The 21,427-nt window shown below is 44.1% G+C and overlaps 1 protein-coding gene across 1 annotated transcript in view; it reads right to left on the bottom strand.

The window, feature by feature from the left end:
* Nucleotides 1-3,144: 3,144 nt before the first annotated feature.
* The window catches only part of GDNF (glial cell derived neurotrophic factor), a 29,721-nt gene continuing 11,438 nt past the window's right edge, over nt 3,145-21,427 (bottom strand). The window contains exons 2-3 of the mRNA XM_083576316.1: nt 16,725-16,907; nt 3,145-7,749 (exon numbers count right to left, since the gene is read on the bottom strand). Of these exons, the coding sequence (XP_083432442.1) occupies nt 7,256-7,749; nt 16,725-16,881 (651 nt within the window). The 5' untranslated portion in view covers nt 16,882-16,907 and the 3' untranslated portion in view covers nt 3,145-7,255. The remainder of the gene's footprint in view (nt 7,750-16,724; nt 16,908-21,427) is intronic.

Here is a 21,427-nt window from a genome sequence, read left to right on the forward strand (position 1 = left end):
GAGATCTTTCCTCCTTCATTGCATCATTTCACAGTTCTGCAAAGACCTGCATTAAAATGGCCCAGTCAAATGGAATGTGTCATTCATGAGGCACTAATTTTTAGTGATTTGTGATCACTGTTCCACTTGAATCCTACATGGAACACTCATTATGAGCTTTCTCCACAAATGACTTGTGGGATATATAACCAACAAGCTTAAGTCTACTTAATGCATGAAGGGGTTAAGACCATAGAGTAAGCTCTCCTGCCAGGCTTGGCTCACCTTGGGAGGGACTAGGTAATGAAGCCTTTGCTCTTCAGTCTGAGAAGCTCAACGTGTGGTTGCTCCAAGCTCAGACCGCATGGCTCTCACAAACCATTCTTGAGTTCTATTCCCAATAATTTAGAAACTTTTACCACTTTGGAACTAAACTAAGTTTTACTGCCTCTGCAGCTTTTTCTGACTGCTGCATGGACAAGCACGTGAACCTGACCTTTGAAGAGTTTGTAAGTAAACCAATTTTTAACTTACTAAAGGTGTGGTTGTTTCCTATGCTGGGGAAAGAGGGGCGTTTCTAACTCAGAAAGGTATGTTTTGAAGGTCTAAAAGGCTATATCCCACATTTTACTTCACTGAACATTTTTTAAACCTCTGCTGGGGTTCTCTCACCAAAGAACACTTGTCCCAAACTTGAATCTTGGCATCCAGGAAATTTTCTCTTTATATCTATTTTTCCTTGAACCAACATAACTGCGGGTGGGGTGAACTATAGATTTTGGGTTTTGTTTTAAAATGGTTTACATTGTCTCAAAATATCTTGGTCCATATACTTTATTGCAGTGTTTTTGTTGTTGTTGGAAACAGTAATACACGAATAGGCAGGTAGCAATGTGTTGCCTAAGCTCCTCTTCAGTGTCTGCCAAGGGTCCTGAAGGCACTGGACCTCTGACTGTTGCCCTATCCGTTCTATGAATTTAAGGCAGTATCACACTGTTGTAAATAGTAATGGCTTCCCCCAAAGACTCCTGGGAACATAGGAAGATGCCTTACACTGAATCAGACCCAGTGGTCCATCTAGTTCAGTGTTGTCTGCACGGACTGGCAGCAACTCTCCAAGATTTCAAGCAGGATTCTCTCCCAACCCTACCTGGGATTGGGCATTCTCATACTTCTCATCTGTAGGAGAAGGGGAATGGTGGAAGAAGACAGAAATTTGGCTGAACTTGATACTCTGCTCACATCTCAGATTGAAAAAGGACAAAGAAAAGTCATTAGTAAAGTAGTGCATGAATGAAGATTAAGGCCCATGTAACAATAGAAATGAGCTTTATTTCATAAAAAGTTTATAAAATGCATATTGTACAAAAATAAAGTCTGTAGAGAACTTTGGTTGGTTAACACAAATGTTTGAGACGTAAATTGGTGGTGAAGTTAAAATCCCAAAAGCAAGATGCTCTCTTGTTTTTGACCTTGATTTTCCGCGGAGAAAAAAAATCACAAACTTTACCCTTTTTGTAGTTTCTGAATGTTAGCATTAGGCTGCCATTAGAGGCTGAGACTCTGGAAGAAAAGCTGATGGAGCAAACTATCAACTGTTAGTGAAGGCTCACTGCAAATGCTCAACTGACTCCAGTTAAGGTGCTGAAAGCTAATCTGAGCAAACAGTATGACTCAGCGATCAGGCTTTGTGCAGCCAGCACTATGCTAAGTGGCCAATGCAGACTAGAGTGAAGGTGAACATAAGAGTATGAACCAATATTCTTACACTACCAGACTGCATGTTCTAAGCGGAGCATTTATTCTAATTTGCTTGCGGGGAGATGAGATAGCGTTGCATCAAAGCAAGTGTTGTCCTACACTTTCCAGTACATTTCTCCCAAGCAGCCATAATTTCACAACCTGAATTTGCTGGTGTGTCACTGAATCCCACCCCAAAATAGTCACAGTCTGGAAGTGCCCAAATGTTGCCTAAAGGACTGCTATAACATCACACACATTAATTTCGAACTGAATGAGAGTGACCTTGTCTGAGTTGCAGCCTGATGTGTTGACTTAGGCAGTGGCGTAGCGTGGGTTGTCAGCACCCGGGGCAAGGCAAGTAATTTGCGCCCCCTAACCCGTGGATTTGCGCCCCCTAACCCTAACCCCCAGATGTTGCGCCCGGTGCGGCCGGCCCCCCCTGCACCCCCCACGCTACGCCACTGGACTTAGGACAGGCATAGAGAAACTTGGTCCTCCAGATGTTTTTGGTCTACAATGCCCATGATCCCTAGATAACAGGACCAGTGGTCAGGGATGATGGGAATTGTAGTCCCAAAACATCTAGAGGGCCGAGCTTGCCTATGCCTGACTTTGGAGAACAAGTCATTTAAGCACAACACATCCCAAAAGGACAATTGATCAGAAAACACCCTGGCTGAATCTGGGTTTTCTATGGGTTCATCTTAGGAAGCAAAACAGTCTTGGCTTGCTAAAAAGAACAAACAGGATTTAGGATCTGTCTAGGCCAACATTTTTTTCATGCAGTTGGATGCAAATATTATTATTCTTTTTTGCAGTGTGTGGAGTTTGTGTGCATGATCTGTGTTGTCTGGATGGTGCAAAAGTGTGTGTCTGGTTGTCTGGTGCATTGTCTATCATCATGATCATTGTCTATTTTTGACATCAGAGTCTTTCCCTGGACACAGTCCAGCTTAATTAAGGGCCCTTGGTTTCAGTGGAGTGTTAAGCATGTGTATAAATGCCACCCATTGAAACCAATAGAACAGGATCAAATATGTGATCTACAGCAAAGAGAAGCAAAACTAGTAAAAAAAATAACATGTTTGCATATATTTTTCCACATAGGACTAATTGCTGTTGAATGTATTTTAGTTCTAAATTAGATCATTCATCTCTCTGCTTCATGCACCATCTTGGAAGGACATATAAAACCTGGTCTTCTTCTGCTTTGACTACTAAACTCATTAAATACAGGAGACGTTGATTTGATACCCTGTAAGGGATTGCTTTCTCCAAGGTTAGGCAATTGCCAATAAATAGATGCTTTTGCTGCAACAAAGGGGTTTGTGAATTTCTGCCAGAAGGATAGAATGAGTTGGTCCTCCTAGTGAAATGCCCTGAAAGCTGTAAGACTGAAGAGGCATCACAGTTTTAACTTGGGGGGAGGGGGGGAGCCTGGATGTACATGGAGTTCATACCTGCACTCCATAGCCAACCCGGGCTGGCAAAGTAAACTTGTGGCTTTGCTGTCACCTTCCTCTGCATATCAACCCTGGGCAGCAATTAATGCAAGCCAGAGGCAAGTAAGAAAAGGTGCTTGCTTCGTGCCCTGTTAAGTGATAGGGAGCTGCTACGTACATTTGCTGAAAGAGACAGCTTTAAGAAGGGCAGGGAGGGAAATTTCATTAAGGACTAAATCGGAATAAATTATTGACATTCATGAGGACTGCCCATAGCTCAGTGGTAGCGTCAAGGTTTTGAATGCACAACATCTCAGGTTCAATTTCTTTCTCATCTAGGGTGACCACTTATGCATCACCAAAAACAGAAAAGAAAGAGGAACTCTGAAAAGGGGGGGGGGAGGAGATAGGTTTGCATAACATTTGCATATGCTAATTGATATGTATAGCAGCAATACATCAATAGGTACAATACCTAGTGTCATAAAATGAGAATGCAAAAAGAGCCCTATTAGAAATATATATATATTAAATTACTCTGCTTTTTAGAATAACATTTTCAGCAACTAACGCCATATTTTAAAGCCCAAGCCTTTTGCAAGGCTGCCGAAACATGTCAAATTTATCAGCACAAATATAAAGCGTAAGTGCTCTGGAATCTTTCCAGCCATATTATGCTCTTCATTAAGGGTAATGTAACAGTAACAAAACTATTAACTCTCTGCAAACCTGCTTCATTGGTGATAATATAAAGTTTATGGGGATTGGTTAAATTCCATCTGACGAAGAAAATGGTTCAAAATCTGTTGATGGGGACCATCCAGCCAAAAGGTGAGGACTTTCAACTCCAGGTTAGTGCAGTGGGGACAAGATTTTAAATACATGCTTAATTCTCCCATTGAAGTCAATGGGAATTCCATTTAGCGGGATTATACTCTTTGCTTTCCCCTACCCATTATTTTAGCTAATGTTACATAGTGTTTTGGGGGGTGTTAATGATGAGGTTGTGGACTCTGATCCGAGCTCTAATCAGCTGCAATTGTTTGTGGTCCTGGATGGGGATTTGCATTCAAATATGTTTCAAAAAGACTTAAGCGAGCATCACTTCTAAATATGCTTGAGCATCCAGAGTTTCATCCATAGAAGCTTCATGCACATACATGTGAATTCATGGTTACATCTCCTTATTTTGGATTGGGGTGATCAATCATTGATTGATTGATTGATGGGGGGGGGACAATGACAACAACAATGGACTTGAACCCAAGTCTTTTTCAGTGCTCCCCAGATCTTCCTCCTCTGCTGCCCTTCTTTAATCTAAAAAATACACCAACACTTCACTTTGCTTACAGGGTTGCTGCACTTGCTGTAAAGTATTCTGTTGGTGATACCCTAGGCATCCATCATCTTCATTTGCTCATAAACCTAAATTTTCATCTATACATATCAATTAGCATATGCAAATTTTATGTACTTTTCTGTCACAGGCCTGTGTCTTGAGTATTTAAAGTACCTAGGACTGCATTCAATAGTTCTAGGAGTGGAACATTAGCAGACAGATGAATTTTAATGTTGTACAACAGAGGGATTCTCCATACCAACTGCACTAGTGGAAACCTATTGCAGTCTATTGTGCACCAGATTCGATTGTGCAACAAAGCTACCAGCAATCTGCTTATGCTTTCTCTTGCACAACAATGCTCCACTGACACCAAACAAGAATACCGCCAAGACCGTGTATGTGTGTGTGGTGTGTGTGTGTGTGTGTGTGTGTGTGTGTGTGTGTGTGTATAGAGGTACTACAGAACTGGCTTATCAGTTGTGAGGTGGTTCTGTGCTTTTCATTTCAAAGGTAAAGTAAGTGATTTTTTTTTTAAAGTTAGCATTTCATATATCAACCATGGACCAGTGTTCCCAGCATCTGTGTCTCATTGTTAACTTTGGCACCTGTTTTGAAGAAAGAAGCTTTAATAAATAAAGGAAAGGAAACTCAAGACCGAACCGTAATAAATAATCATCATCATAATAACTTAAATCTCAATAAATATTTTCTCTAGATTTGTCTCTGACCGGATGCATTGCACCAAGTAGTCTTTGTTCACTCACGACGACCTCAAATAGAAATGTAGTCCTTTAAGTAAGTGACCTTTAGTCCTTTTTGTAAACCAAGAAGAAAAAAAGATCCACATTTTTTTTCATGGCGCGGCCGAGGCAGAAGCAAGTGGTTAAAAACACAACTTGTATTCAGAGAGAAGATGAAAAGAAAACTCTTATTTCTCCCCCAATTCCGATAATCGTGCTTGAGTTCAATTCACAACTTTTGTGTTGGAACTGCTTTTCAAGAGTGTGTGGAATTTTAGCTAGCTAACTGGAAGCCCTGCTCTCCAATATACCAACAGTGCAATCCTCTTCATATCTACTAAAAAAACCAAATCTCAACAAGATCAATGGGCCTTATCCCCACGTAAGCAGGTATCGAATGGCAGGCTAAAAATATTTTTGCTGACACCTTAGGCTTGCTACTCAGGTTACCTCCGTGGTGTGAGAGCTTCGAGAGTGCCACGACTTCCTGCTCCACCAGGTAACATGAGAAACCCAGTACAGTGGTACCTCGGGTTACATATGCTTCAGGTTACATACGCTTCAGGTTACAGACTCCACTAACCCAGAAATATTACCTCGGGTTAAGAGGAGAACAGAAATCGTGCTCTGGCAGCGCAGCGGCAGCAGGAGGCCCCATTAGCTAAAGTGGTGCTTCAGGTTAAGAACGGACCTCCAGAATGAGGTACTTAACCCGAGGTACCAATGTACATGGAAAGTCTGTTCCTCTCCATTCTCACGTTAACCTAGTTTTGTGAAAGCTGATACTGTTGAGCAGAGAAGCTACAGCATAGCTGCGGAGGTTCTCCTGACTCTGACGGTGCAAGAAGGAGAGGACTTCATAATATCCTGGTGGGAACAGACAGGAGTGGTGCTGCTGTGGTTTCTATAATACCAGGGGATGCTGCAGGCACGCCAACTCTAGGGAGCAGAGGTGCCATCAGCCCCCTCAATATTCCTTAGCAGGGAGTTCAGCCCCCCCAAATATTAAAGGGATGGAAGAGGCTAAGCCGCCAAGCATGGTCAAAAGGCAGGTTCCTTCTGGGTATGAGAGAGAGGAGGAGCTGCAGCCAGCGAAGCTGTACAGCACTGGGCAAGGCCTCCTGCCAATGACGCCTTGCCTCCTGATGATGCGTGTCGCATGCACATGACATCACAGGTGCGCGCCTGAACCTCCCCAATTGTTGACCCAAGGCAGTGCCTGGGGCAACCTGAGTAGCAGGCTTAAGAGTCCCACATTCTACTTACTACCTTGCTACTTAACTTCTTTCCATTTTCCCGCCTGCTCTGCCTCAAGTGGCAAATTCTCCATTGATATTCGCCGTTGAAATTCGCCGGCAGGTATTTGCAGCAGTTTTAACTGGTTTTCGTGTTTTAACTTTTTTTCTATGCTTTAAATCATTGTGGTATTTTATTTTATTTTTTTAGTGAACATCTTATCGTTTTATTTCTTTTGTAAACCGCTTTGAGGATTCTGTGACAATCTAGCGGTGTGTAAATTTTATGGAATAAATAAATAAATAAAGGATCTCTCGCCCCTCTGCCCAATATTTTGGGGTCAAGGCCAGTGGTGGGTGGCTGTTACTTCCAATTCCATAACAGAAAAAAACAATCCGACAGAGATTGTGTTGTTAAGCACCTGCCTTGCCAGGGTTTGCTAACAGTGGATCGCCTTAAAGCAAATGTTGTAAGTCTCTTCCATCCATCTTGGATCTCTGCCCCTGAGCATTGATGCTTATTTGCCTTCCTGTAGAAACAAAACGCCCCAGCGGTTGTATCCTATCCAATTCTCCTGTGTTGGATTTCTAACAACCAGGCTCCCACAATTACCATTATCGCTATTATATTTAGATTGATTGATATCCTGTCTTCTTGTTGTTGTTCTCCCATATGCTTGGTCCTCTTGCCTTCCTCTGAAGCCACCATTCCATCTTCTTGGGAGCCTTGGACCCTTCTTTAGCAGGAATGCAATATCAAACCCAAAAAGGATGTCAGACACACCCACATCTTTTCGCGGAATGTTTTTTCAGTATGTGATAAGTGGATAGGTCATCATCCAAAAACGAAACATCATCATCGTACGCAATGGGTCTGCAACAAGGCTGTGGTCTGATTTTGTCACTGGCCAACTTTCTGTTTTGGGTTAAATTGTTTAAAATTTGGTCATACACAGTTACAGCGGACTCGCAGGAACCACTACAATACCGGAAAATCAACTCTTCTTTGGTGTTGTATCCCAAGCCCAAGTCAGTCACATTTAAGTGCATCTCAGTTAAGACACAATCCCGGTTTCTTCCCTTTGGATCTCTCCGTCCTTTTCTGCTGCTGGAATTACTATTGTTCTTTGCTGCACGTTGACGGTTTCTTTCCCTTTTGGAGCTATATGGCGTTGGTTTATCTGGTGACCTCTTCAGGATTTTTATAGTGGCTTGAATGAAATCTTCTACGTCACCAAGCCGCTTGGGATAATCCTCAGAAATATTAGCTGTTTTGAAAATACAGAAAGAAAATAGTTTGTCAGATGAACATATATTGGGAAGAAGAACCTCTTTTTATATATAGGCATGTATATATGTATGTGTGTGTGTGTATCTATCTATCTATCTATCATCTATCTATCTATCATCTATCTATCTATCTATCTATCTATCTATCTATCTATCTATCTATACAGTCGTACCTTGGTTGTCAAACGGAATCCATTCTGGAAATCCGTTCGACTTCCAAAGACATTTGAAAATGAAGGCACAGCTTCTGATTGGCTGAAGGAACTTCCTGCAGCCAATCAGAAGCCACGCAAGCTGTGTCGGACGTTCAGGTTCCAAAGAACATTCACAAACTAGAACACTCACTCCGGGTTTGTGGCGTTCAGGAGCCAAAACATTCAAGTCGCAAGGCATTTGGAATCAAGGTATGACTGTAGTACACACACACACACACACACACACACAAAAAGTGTGGTGTAGTGGTTAAGAGCGGTAGTCTCATAATCTGGGGAACCGGGTTCGCGTCTCCGCTCCTCCACATGCAGCTGCTGGGTGACCTTGGGCTAGTCACACTTCTTTGAAGTCTCTCAGCCCCACTCACCTCACAGAGTGTTTGTTGTGGGGAGGAAGGGAAAGGAGAATGTTAGCCGCTTTGAGACTCCTTCGGGTAGTGATAAAGCGGGATATCATATCCAAACTCTACACACACACACACACACACACAGGCATATTTTATATATTTGCGTGCTTTCTCTCTGAATGCATAATTCTTCTCAGAACATTATTTAAATGCATCTTTTGATAATTGCAGCTGCGATCCTATGCGCACTCACCTGGGAGCAAGTCTGAATGAGCTCAATGCTTAGGACTGGTTTGTAGCTCAGTTCAGATCTGCACATTAGAGCAAGAGGAGCAGGCCAGCTCACCTAGAAATTCACCATGGTAGCATTCCTCAAGCATCCCTTCTCTGCAATGTATGAACCATGTTCCTCACCATGCATTGGGAGGTTGTGTTTGGATCCAACCCATCTTCCCTCTGCATCTTCCATTCTTCTTGGTGTGCCATGAGCAGAATACCTTTAGAGAGGACTGTAGCCTAAATCAAAAGAGGCTTGGGGGCTGAATGTGGCCCTGCAAACCTCCCTCGCTAACCTTTGGGTCTCTCCCCAGACCAGACTCCATCCCAGGCACATCTACTTCTAACCCTACCTTATATTCCCTTGCGTGCTTTTGCCTTGGACATGGATAATGTCTCTTTGTGGAAGCTGTAGAAGATGGTTAAAGTGAGAAGTGCCATCTTGCTAGTTACTCTGAAAGATTTTGAAGCATTTTGTAAGGCACCAACCAGATCTTAAGCACATTTGGGCTTGTAAATGTGATCATCCTTTTATCAGTGGGAAAAAGACCTCTTTGCACTAAACTTATGCGAACCCTATCTTGTTAAATATATGTTTGCCAAGCTTAACATTATGAGAGATAATTTGCTTTATGAACAAAACTGGATTGTCTCCCTCTTAAAAGAGCAAATCCAAACGAAGTTGTGTTGGGGTGTGTGTGTTATAGTTCTTGTTTTTGACATTGATACGTATTTTTGTGTTTTTATGTTGTAAACCGCCATGAGATCCTCAGATAGAGGATTAGTGTAGAAAATAAAATAAAATAATAACTAAATAAATAAATGGGACTGCACTTTCTTCAAAGAAAATGCTTTTTAAAAGAAAAAATCTTGCATGGTCATGGTGAGGAATGTGTGCTGGTCTTTAGTTGGGGTACTGTTTAGGGAGGGTTGTAGCAGGGGAGATTGTTGCTGTTACTGATTAATTTTTTGTATCCTTATTTTTAAATTTTGCTATGATTTATGTGGAAATTGTTCAGTTTGGTTGTGTACTTTTTGATGTGTTTTGTTCATTGTTTTTGACTACAGTGGTACCTCGGGTTAAGAACTTAATTCGTTCTGGAGGTCCGTTCTTAACCTGAAACTGTTCTTAACCTGAGGTACCACTTTAGCTAATGGGGCCTCCCACTGCTGCCGCGCCACCACCATGCAATTTCTGTTCTCATCCTGAAGCAAAGTTCTTAACCCAAGGTACTATTTCTGGGTTAGCAGAGTCTGTAACCTGAAGCGTCTGTAACCTGAGGTACCACTGTACTATGGTTATATTTGTAACAATGCAATTTGTTTCATGCTTTAAGCCACCTTGAGGATGGTTTTAGCTGTGGAAAGGTGACATACAAATAAAATACATGTATGTATGTATGTATGTATGTATGTATATATGTATGTATGTATATATGTACGTATGTATGTATGTATGTCTTTCTTCTCTGGGGGTGTGGATAGAAAGGGGTGCATAAATCTGTGCAGAAACTAGATTTTTGTGCAAAGGCAAACAAAAATTCCACGCTCCATCCTCTTTTGCCACACTTGCATGCGGCCCCAAAGAAGTTGCGCAGAAGAGAATCTGGCCCTTGAGCTGAAAAAGTGCTCCCCGGCCTTGCCTTAAACAAATACCCTTTCTGCCCTCCCTGACCCCAGTATATTTAGATGTTCATCAACCGCTGGCCTGTGAAAGTGCATGAAATCAATGAGCCGTTCTCATCTTTTCACCTTCCCGCAGCCTGGTTTGAAATGAGCAGACGTAGCAGGCTAGGAAGCAGAATATAATACTCGCGTTACAAGCCCTTCGCAGTAATGGACGTTACCAGAAAGGAATCAAAATTCACCTGTTGGCCTTCTGAAATGGTGACAGGGCTTAAGCAATTAGAGGAACTTCTCGTATTAAGAAGAGTCTTCGTGCACGGCTTGGGTGAAATGGAGACCCGTCAGCGGCATTCGTTAACGGAATATAACATCAAAGATGCTGAGATCAAATAATCTTTAAATGATTAATGGTGTTCAGGTTCATTATCTTCCTTGCTGGCTCACCAATGTGTCAGAGGAAGAACAGAGGGCAACCTTTCCTCCATCTTAGAATTCCCACAAAATCTGACACTCTCACTGGCGTCCTCTCTCTTTCTCTCAGGTGGCATGTTAAATGTCCTGAGGCAGTACTGGAACAAGCCAATACTTTGGGGCAGGAGGAGTAAGAACTGAAGTCGCTTAGTTAGTTGTCCCACTCCACCATTATGGTTCCAGTTGCATCTCCCTTATCAGGTGAGAGGGAGAGGCCGAAACAGGCTAGTTTTAAACTCCAGATATAATGAATGCTTCAATATAACCTGTAGCCTGTATACACATTTAAAGCTCATACATTAAAAGAACCACGGGAACTGTAGTTTATCCTTCGGAGAGTTACAGTTCTCAGGACCATTAATATAAACTGCAGTTCCCAGGGGAAGTTGTGTGCTTTAAATACCTGGTGTGTAAGCAGCCATAATCTCACACTTTAGTCCAAGAAAATGGAAGGGTCTACAAGAGTTGGGTTTAAATCTCTCCTCAACCACTGTCTAAAATCTCCATCTGCATGAATTATATTCTTATGTTATTTATTTATTGGATTTCTTAACTGCCCTTCACCATAAGGTCAAAGGGCAGGTGGGTAGGTAGGTAGATAGATACAGATATATCTCAACACATTAAAATCAGATTATGATTGCAGGGTCCAGGTTGGTTCATATGGGGGAGGCAGTCCTTGGGGTATTTATTACAGGTAAGGTGGCCCTGAAAACACTTCTCGGATGTCAATGGCCAGGTAAAGAGATGTGTCTTTTGTACTCGCTGAAAGCTGTATAGTGAAGAAGCGAGACATACCTCTGTTGGAGAGGGAACTCCACAGGTAAAGGTAAAGGACCCCTGGATGGTTAAGTCCAGTCAAAGGCGACTATGGGGTGTGGCACTCATCTCGCTTCAGGCCGAGGGAGCCAGAGTTTGTCCACAGACAGCTTTCCAGGTCATGTGGCCAGCATGACTAAACCACGTCTGGTGCAATGGGACTCCGTGACAAGTGCCAGAGCGCATGGGAACACTGTTTGCCTAACCCGCCACAGTGGTACCTATTTATCTATTTGCACTGGTCTGCTTTTGAACTGCTAGGTTGGCAGAAGCTGGGAGAGAGCAATGGGAGATCACCACCGTCGAGCGGATTCAAAGGCTCAGTGGTTAAGACCTATATTTACCTTTTACTTATGATATCATCCAGCATGAGCGACCCTTATTTTAAACCTACCCAGACCCGATGACCATTATCTGAGAACTTTCTTCATGTGCCTCCTCTTCAAGAGGTCCAAAGTGTGGCGACACAAGAACAGGCCTTTTCTGCAGTGGCTCCCTGTTTGTGAAAAGGTTTCCCCAGGGATGTTTGGATTTTTATCTTGTATTTTTATGAACTGCCCTGAAATCTACAGACGAAGGGCAGTATACAAATGTAATAAATACTAATAAAATAATTTTAAATAGAAACAGGGGAACTATCCAGAGGTTAATATTGATGGAAATATTTCACATTTATAAATCTCAAATGACATCTGACAATGGAAGAACCCGCCATCTAAAGCTGAGTCAACCCCAGTGACACCTCAAGTGTGGCGATGGTGGAGATGTCTGATTTTCATGAAAGGGAGAAAGAGATGAAATATCCCCACTCCTCCCAGTTGTCTTCAGATATCAGAGCCCAGGTGCAGGAGGGAAGTGGCAATGGGGATACAGACTAAGAGGCAGGAGGACTTAGCACCTCTCGCACCACTAAAATTTGCCCATCCACACCCAATATATCCTACTTGGGCAGACAAGGGTTTAAACAAAAATACAGTGTACGGTGGTACCTCGGGATGCGAACAGGATCCGTTCCAGAGCCCCGTTCGCATCCTGAACAGAACGTAAGACATCACTGCGCGACTGCACGTGCCACGTTTTGCTCCTTCCGCGCATGCGCACGACATACTTTTGACCATCTGCACATGCGCGAGCGGCGAAACCCGGAAGTAACGTGCTCCGTTACTTCCAGGTCGCTGCGGAGCACAACCCGAAAATACTTATTCTGAAGTGTATTTATCCCGAGGTATGACTGTACTTCAGTTTCCATATTGGAAACCAACATCCAAATCCCCGCTCTGTTATGAAGCTTAATTTCCTAAGCAGAAGCAGGATCTCACTCAGGAAGTGAGAGGGTATTTATATCTGCCCAATCAAGCCACGGTCAACCCGCAGGTGGATGCATATAGCCCTAGTTGGATGAGCGCTTAGCGGCTGCAAGCGGTGCTGCCCATGCAGTTCCTCCCCTCGATCTGGCTGCCAGGACTGCATGCACAGAGCCCTGTTAGGAAATAAGCGATAATGCCAGGCAGCTATTTGGGGGGATGCCGGACAGGGGAGGGGAGGGGAAGCACTGGATTTAGTTCTGCTTCTGCCTACTGAACAGCTGATCGGCATGATTCTTTCATTGTGCACAGACAGACTTGGCCGCCCGGTGAAAATGCCGTCTGATATGTGCCTATGTGTGTGTGGTCTTCACCTGTTGCCCGCTACTTCCTCCCAGAGTACACTTGATTCCCCCTCGGACACGCAGTCGCCGGACTGCATGTCGGCCTGCATGGCGCAGGAAAGGGCTTTGATGAAGCACTGAAGGAAGTTGCCACCTGTCCGCCTCTGCTCCTTGCAAGCCGTCGTGAGAGGCAAAGGAAGCTTTCGACAGACGGCGAAGAACGGTTTCTTCAGGCCGCTTATGCGAACGGCAAACAGAATAACGGAATTTTGCAAGGCAACCCAAATTCTGCTTGCAGAATAAATTGCGCACGCAGGAAACACTATGCAGATGTGCGTCCTTTTTTTTTGCATAGGCAGGGTCAGTCAGCCATGAGTAAAAGAAAGAAATTCAGTAGCTGAGAGCTACAAAACTGGAATGTTTGATTTTGCAGTAAAACAGTTTAGGGAGCAAAGGCCCATTAATGGTTCTGCACCAACCCAGAGGCAGATCTCGGCTGGAGTGCGGCAGGATTCTGTCCTAGACCCTGTGCTTGTCAACTTTTTTTTAATGACGTGATTTGGATAAGAGTATAAAGGGAATGTTTTTCAAATTTCAAATGACATGAAGCTGGGGAGGGACAGAAAACAGAGACTAAATGGTCTTGACTGGCTGGCATGCCAGGCCAAGGCCAACAGGATGAACTTTGAGAAGGCTGCTCCATCACCTTTTACACGGGAGCGAATTTGACCCACAGAGCAGCAGTTCTCAACCTGTGGGTCCCCAGATGTTGTTGGACTACAACTCCCATCATCTCTGAGCTCTGGCCTTGCTAGCTAGGGGTGATGGGAGTAGCTGGCCTTCCATAGAGGAAGACTCTTGGGCTCCCTTTTGCATAGAGAAGGGTGGGTAGGACAATGATCCCATCACTGGGGTGGACAATTGCTTAAGGGAAGCTGCTTCCCTTCATAGAGCAGGCAGTACCGTCACCAGGGTTGCGGGTGGCGCTGTGCTCTAAAGCACTGAGCCCCTTGGGTTTGCCGATCAGAAGGTCAGTGGTTTGAATCCGGACGACAGTGTGAGCTCCCGCTGCTCTGTCACAGCTTCTGCCAACCTAGCAGTTTGAAAGCACACCAGTGTAAGTAGATAAATAGGTACCACTGCAATGGGAAGGTAAACAGTGTTTCTGTGCACTCTGGCTTCCGTCACGGTGTTCCGTTGCGCCAGAAGTGGTTTAGTCATGCTGGCCACATGACCCGGAAAGCTGTCTGTGGAAAAACCCTGGCTCCCTTGGCCTGAAAGCGAGATGAGCGCCGCAACCCCATAGTTGCCCTTGACTGGACTTAACCATCCAGGGGTCTTTTGCCTTTGACCTTTACCTTGCTACCCTCACCTTCTACATTCAGAGCCTCTGCAATGACCCGTTCACCCCACTTTCGGAGCCATGAAGAATAAATCAGTCACTTGGGGGCCAAGTAGGAATTTTGGGATCAACCTCCAATTGGCCTTGATATTTTGTGTGAGACAGAGGTATATAAATACTTTTATGAATTAAAATAAGGCTGCCAAAGGTGGCTTCTAAAGGAAGGGCAACATGAGATTACATAGGATCTCCTATCTATTTTCATAAAAAAAGAAAAGCGAGTTCACAAGACACCCAAGCATTCCCTCGTCTATGCTCTGGGCCGGAGGGTGAGGAGGGTGGAAGGAGAAGGGAATGGAGACAGTTAGGTCTTTTGGTCAACGTGCATCATTCCTTGAAAGGAAATGTGGCTTCTCTCCAAAACGTGAAGAGGGAAACCCAGGAAAGATTCCAGTGGGAAGAGAGCGAGAGAGGAGGAGGATCAGACGAGGCAGAAAGCGAAAGAATGCAGATGTGGTTTTGCATCTGCTGGGAAGATGCTGAGAAGGCAAAAGAGGCTTGAGAATCCCTCTCTCTCACAGGAAAGCAACAGTGGAGAGGACTGTGTGATTTGCAGCAACAATAATTACCCTGGGAGCATAGTGCCCTATGCGCTGCAATGAGCATGGGTGGCCTGCGGAGAAGGGAAGTGGGCGTATGTGGCATATTCTGGGCAGGCCCGTGAACCTGACTGTGGCCCGCTCAGTCTTGTAGCCTGCTGCGTGCTTCTTTCCATCCTCTTTATATGTCCAGCTGTCCTTTGTCAACAACAAATTGTCGCTGTTTTTTGTGTTGAACATATGCTAAATGGTAATTTATGGACCTAATAGGTATCTAAAACCATTAGCACATAACATCATAGGAGCCTACACAACACAAAACACTGTTGCTGTATGTAGGTTTTATTTTATTTGTTTTTTATATTTTGGAAATGTACATCCTTTTTTTTATTCCTTTAACTTTTTTTGGGGGGGGGGCAAGAGAGTGGGGCCCTAAAGCTATAGCTTGTTTAGCTTATACGTAATCTGGCACTGGGCTGCGGACATTAGGGACCAACTTTCAACTTCACATTTAGATACAACTACTAAGTGTAGCTAACCCTTTTGGTCTCCTACTCATTTTGCTCCACTGATGTGGAGGGGAACTGGACTGTCAGTAATTTGTGGCAATCCTATTTCTGGTAGCTGGTGCTTCTAGGTGATTTGGCATATTGATATGCTAGAAACACAGTTTGCTTATTGCACCCTGAAAAGCATCGAATCTGCACAAGCCTTCAGTTTGCACCTAGATGTGGGATTCTTTGTCATAATCTAATTGAGCTCAGTTAGCTGATGGACTTTGAATTTAAGCCCAAGGAGCATTGTTCCGCCTCCCAGCCATTGGTGTGTCTCCTTCCGCTTGGTGAGCTCTGACTCATTCTCCACGAACAAAAGCTGCCACCTCATTGACTTCATTAGGGATGCTTTGCACTCAGCAGTGCCGCCAGATTTCAAAACAAACAGACAGAGGTTTGCCCTTCCTTGTATTCATGCAGAGGAAGCGGCAAGTATACTGAAAGTACACATGTTCCTGATTATTCGCAATGGCAAGAATGCTGATGGAATCACTAGAGTTAAGGAATCCCAGCACTCCTTTGGAACCAGGCATGTAGAGACTTCTGGTTCACATGCAACCTCCTTATAAGAAAGAGGAGAGGGCAAGCAAGTAGAAAAGTCAGTGGTGGCCCCACAAGAGCACACCTGTGAATCTTTTTGGTTTCATAGCAATTGGACTACCATGGCATCAAACCTCTAGTAAGGTATCCTCAACAACCTCACCAAACTACCATTCCCAAAGTCTGAAACCACCAAACGATAAAACACAGTGATAACCATATGGGTGAACCTTCAGACCCAATGATGCCAATGGGAGTACAGTTTCATGGTGAATGAGTCAGCCTAGTCCTCTTAACTCCCAGTGGCTTCTGCATGACTAGGCCTGAGCCGTCAGTCATGCTTGCTACATTTCTGCTTTTGGGTTTAGCTCTCTCTCAGCTCTAGGCTGGGAAAGGAGGAACCCTCCCAGGAGAGCTGGTTAAACAAATGTCCAGACTTGGTGCCAGGACAACCAAAAGCATTTTTTCAGTAGTTAAGATAGATAGAAGTTGAAAGAAGGAAAGGGAACTTTTTCTTACAGTCCATTTGGCCAGCATAAGGAGTCAGCAGCCGGTTGGAGGTGTGATCGTCTTCAGTTCCCTCTAGCACTGAGCGGGTCTGGCCATCAGGAAGAGGAAAGGTGGAGATTGTGTTGAGTAGCAACATGCAGACAGCCACCACATCCCATAACTTCATCTTAGATTTCCTTCCAGCACAGGACCCTGGCAAACAGGAGAGAGACATGACATTAGCTTTTGCATCTTCTCCATTGATTCCATCCATACTGCTCCATGGCTCAGTGGCAGAGCATCTGAATGCAGAGAAAATTCTAGCTTCAATGCCCAGCATCTCCAAGTAGGGCTTGGAGAGACTTCCTGCCTGAAACCCGCTGCCTGTCTGTGGACAATACTGAGCTAGATGGACCAGTAGTGTGGCTTATATGTTCTTATGCCATGTGCCAATCCCTGGCCTCTATCTCATATCCCCATCTTGGCAGTCTGCTTTAAAGCACCAAGTCTTCTGGGGCTAGAATGCTGCCGTTTCCATCTTCCCTTACAATAACAAACAGAGTGCTTGGCGCTGAGGCCATGTTTATTAGAAGCAAGCAATAACTCGACTTGCTGGCCCTGGTTCTGTGACTCAGCTGCTGGTCAGGGAGGAGAAAGGAGGTCAGCATGCGCTTTAAAGAGCCGTTGAAAGGAACCCAACAATGTCTTCTCAAAGGCTGCTGCCAGACAGTGGATCTGTTCAGGTGCTAACTGTTGATGGCCAACCTCAAAGGCCTTCCCTGGTCTCTGTTTCTATGTTCCAAACCTTACGCTTTGTCTTTAAACCGAGCTTGGAGCAGACAACCCTTCAGATACACAGCAAACACCAACACACACACACACCCTGCTCCATCAACAGCACCTTCCCAAGTGACACGAGCGCTTGAGTTTCCCTCACACCCATTGCCAGCATGTCTGGTTACTGTGTTCATACAGGAGAGAAAGTGTCATGAATACTATTTTTGAAAAATCAACCATACCTTTTAGTATCATTGTTTATTCATTTCCCCTCCACCTTCCTCCCTTGCAAGGAGCTCAAGGTGGTGTACATGTCTCTCCCCTTCCTCATTTAATCCACACAACAACCCTGTGAGGTAGGTTAGGCTAAGAGGCAGTGACTGGCCCAAGGCCACCCAGCGAGTGGGGATTCAAACCCTGGTCTCCCAGCTCTGACACTCTAACCAGGCTGCACATATATATTAGAGACACAGGAAATCCAAAAGCAGGCGAGGTAAATGTCACGTGTAAAAACAATCATGCAAAGCTTTCTGCAGCACTTGACTGTGGCCTATCTTCAGCCCCATGAAGTAATAATTGAGCACACACAGAACATCCTTCTCTTGTCACAATGAGCAGCCTACTCAGGGCTGCCCAAGGCATTGGGCTGCCTGAGCCGCCCCCCCCCCCGGCATCCTCTTAAGGGTGCGTTCATGATTATTTGTGCTCAGGATTATATCAGGTTGGAGGGGGGGAAGAATGATTATTGGTTTGTAGGGTTTTTTTGTTCTTGCTTTTATCATGTATTTTGTGCTTTTATATTGTATTTTTTTTACGTTGCGAACCACCCTGAGATCTGAGGCTGATGGGTGGCATAGAAATTTAATAAATAATAATAATAATCAATCTGCTTCAAAATAGCATTTGTATGGGCAAAAGTTTCAGGGTGGACATACTGCTTCATTTCCAATCAGAACATGGCAGCAGGACATTTTGCGTATTAAGTTTTAATCCAAACATGCATGTAGAACCTTTTCTTCAATTACATGGGATTGGAAATGGGGGGAAAACCCAACACCCCCCAAATGCAACCAAACAAGAGAGATTTAAACATCATATACATAAAAACACGGAACTTGTTTCAGCCATGTTTAAGCATAGTGCTTAAAAATCACTATTCTTTTTTAAAAAAATCCTTGTATTTTGCAGAATTTTAGCACATTTTTCTCCTATTACAGACATTTCTGTAAGACTTCTACCCAATATATTCATATTTGTGCAAACAATTTTGCCCAACAGAATGCATTTTTGTCCATCATATTTTTACTAACATCTGCATTTTAAAGTGCAGCTCCCTGATACATGCATTTTGGACTCACTGTTTAGTTAGAGGACTGTTACAAAATACAGAGAAGTGCAAATTTCAAATGATAGCTGTGTTTCAGTTCTCGTACTGGTTCGAGAAGTGCAAATTACAGTGGTACCTCGGGTTAAATACCGGTACTTAATTCATTCCGGAGGTCCGTACTTAACCTGAAACTGTTCTTAACCCGAAGCACCACTTTAGCTCATGAGGCCTCCTGCTGCCACCGCTGCACGATTTCTGTTCTCATCCTGAAGCAAAGTTCTTAACCCGAGGTACTATTTCTGGGTTAGTGGAGTCTGTAACCTGAAGCGTATGTAACCTGAAGCGTATGTAACCCAAGGTACCACTGTACATGCTTCCTCGTTAAAATGCAAAATGTTAGAATATCTCTTCTGCCCCATTGCCAGTAGTGGGTTGGGCAACATGTGTGTGTTGCAACAACTAATGTGGTTTTAAGTGCTTTAGCTGAAAGCTTCCAAGTTTGTGGCGAACAAGAAAAAGGAAGAGTTAGGAATGGCCCAATGGAAATAATCAGTAGAAAGGCTCTGACCTGGGTCTTCTTCCTCCCATGGTAGAAAGAACCCCCTCCTGAGTAGGATACCTGCTCAGAACTGTGCAGATAAACTTGCTCTCTCAGTAAGTGGAAGCAACGTAATACTTTATTGGGAAGGCAGGTAAGCAAAAAAGCCCCATTGTGCCCCACTGACCACTACTGTTAGTTGGTATGGGAGAGACCCTTTGCACATGCTCAAACTGGACTCCCCACTGTGCATTAGCACTGGGATTCAGAACAGCTTCCGTAGCTTAAGGTTTGCCCCTGGTTCCGCATGTTTTCGATATATATATATATATATATTTTAAAGGGGGAATTCAGATTGGGTTACATTCAAAGGGCCTTTGATACGTAAACTTTACAGAAAGTGGGATACTTTGGCTTTCACATCAAAGTAGCAGTGATTTGGCAACTTTCAGTCATAAAGTGTTATGTAGGCACCAGTTGGGCCTGGTAAAGTGAAGAGAGAAAGAGGGAGGGAGGGAAGGGAGAACAGGAGGAGGCATCTGCAAAACTGGAAGGACGTGTAACTCTCTCTTGGCTGAGTTTTCCTATCCTAGTTGAAACTATTATCCGCCTTGCAAACGGGCAATCTGGGACCAATCAGGCATTTCCCATCCTTTCAGCTTGCTCACCAAGAGCAGGCTGGTGTGTGGACTGCATTAAATTCCACTGTAAATATTTCAGAACATAGTTCTAGCAGAGAGGCATTTCTGTCTTTCTTGGAAAGTTCTGCCCAAGCGGATCTGAGGTCAGGGGCAAAGGAAACCGGAGCACTTGCAGGTGCTTAATTAGAGCCAGGGTGGATCTCCTCCCCGCCCCTGCAAGCAAACCTGTTTACACTGTAAAAAAAAAGGACTTATTTCTGCAAGGCTTAGTTAGTTCTGCCACAATAAAAAAATCATCACTATTGCGCTTGTGCAGAGTGCCTTTCCCTCACCACTGGGTAACCACAAGCAGTATCCTTGGAGCTCTGATTAGGGCTTCTAAGGCAAAGGACACAAATGAATTCTACACGAACAGGAGATCCGACACTTCTGGATTTCAGCGGGATTACAGCATTATCTGCAGCCCCTTGAAGATGAGACATTTGGATTTGACCCCTTTGGCAGCACATCCTGAACAAATTAGACTAGCATAAATGACACATGGCACGTAAAGGCAGCTTCCCCCCTCTGTGGGATTTCAAACACCCGTGTTTACCCTTGCTAGTCTTTTTAATTCTGGTAGAATTCTACCACATATTGGGTTAAGAGTTCCTTTTGGGGCTGCCCTGGAATCTTTATGTACGTAACATTGGGGGAAGAGGCACATTTGCACACTTGGGATGTGCATTTGGGTGGCACCAGAGAAGACACAATGGATCGATTGTCATGCAGTTGACACCAGTAAGTGAAGTCCTGTGCATCTTTTATGCACAAAAAGTGTCTCTGTATTTTAAAATCCATGAAGCAGACTGAGGTAACCACCTTGGGTGGCAGAAGCCAATGAACACTGTAATGGCCAGATCTAGGCTGGATGAGGCCCTAAGCTACTGAAGGTAATGGGGCCCTTTATATGCCCAGCTGCCCTTTGTCAACAACGAATTGCCGCTGTTTTTTGTGTTGAATATATGCTATATGGTAATTTATGGACCTAATAGCTATCTAAAGCCATTTGCACATGCAGAATGTAGGCACCCTATATATAGAAATGAGCAAACCAGTGATATTTTAGGGAGCAGGCTAGCAGGCGGGGCCCATTACTGACATCATAGGAGCCTACACAACGCAAAACACTGTTGCTGTATGTAGGTTTTATTTTATTTGTTTTTTATCTTATATTTTGGAAATGTACATCCAATTTTTTTTCTTTAATTTTTTTGGGGCCCCCCAAGAGAGTGGGGCCCTAAGCTATTGCTTGTTTAGCTTATACATAAGTCTGGTGCTGGATACTTCCATAGGCATTATGTTCCACTGCCATCATGCGACCTTCTCCTTCAGCTGCTGCCCCTCTCTGGATTCAACAGCAGCAACTTCCAACCTCTGGCCTGTCTTTTGGCTGCAGCTTTCAGCTGCA

Source organism: Podarcis filfolensis (assembly GCF_964270895.1).
Source record: "Podarcis filfolensis genome assembly, chromosome: 11".
NCBI lineage: Eukaryota > Metazoa > Chordata > Lepidosauria > Squamata > Lacertidae > Podarcis > Podarcis filfolensis.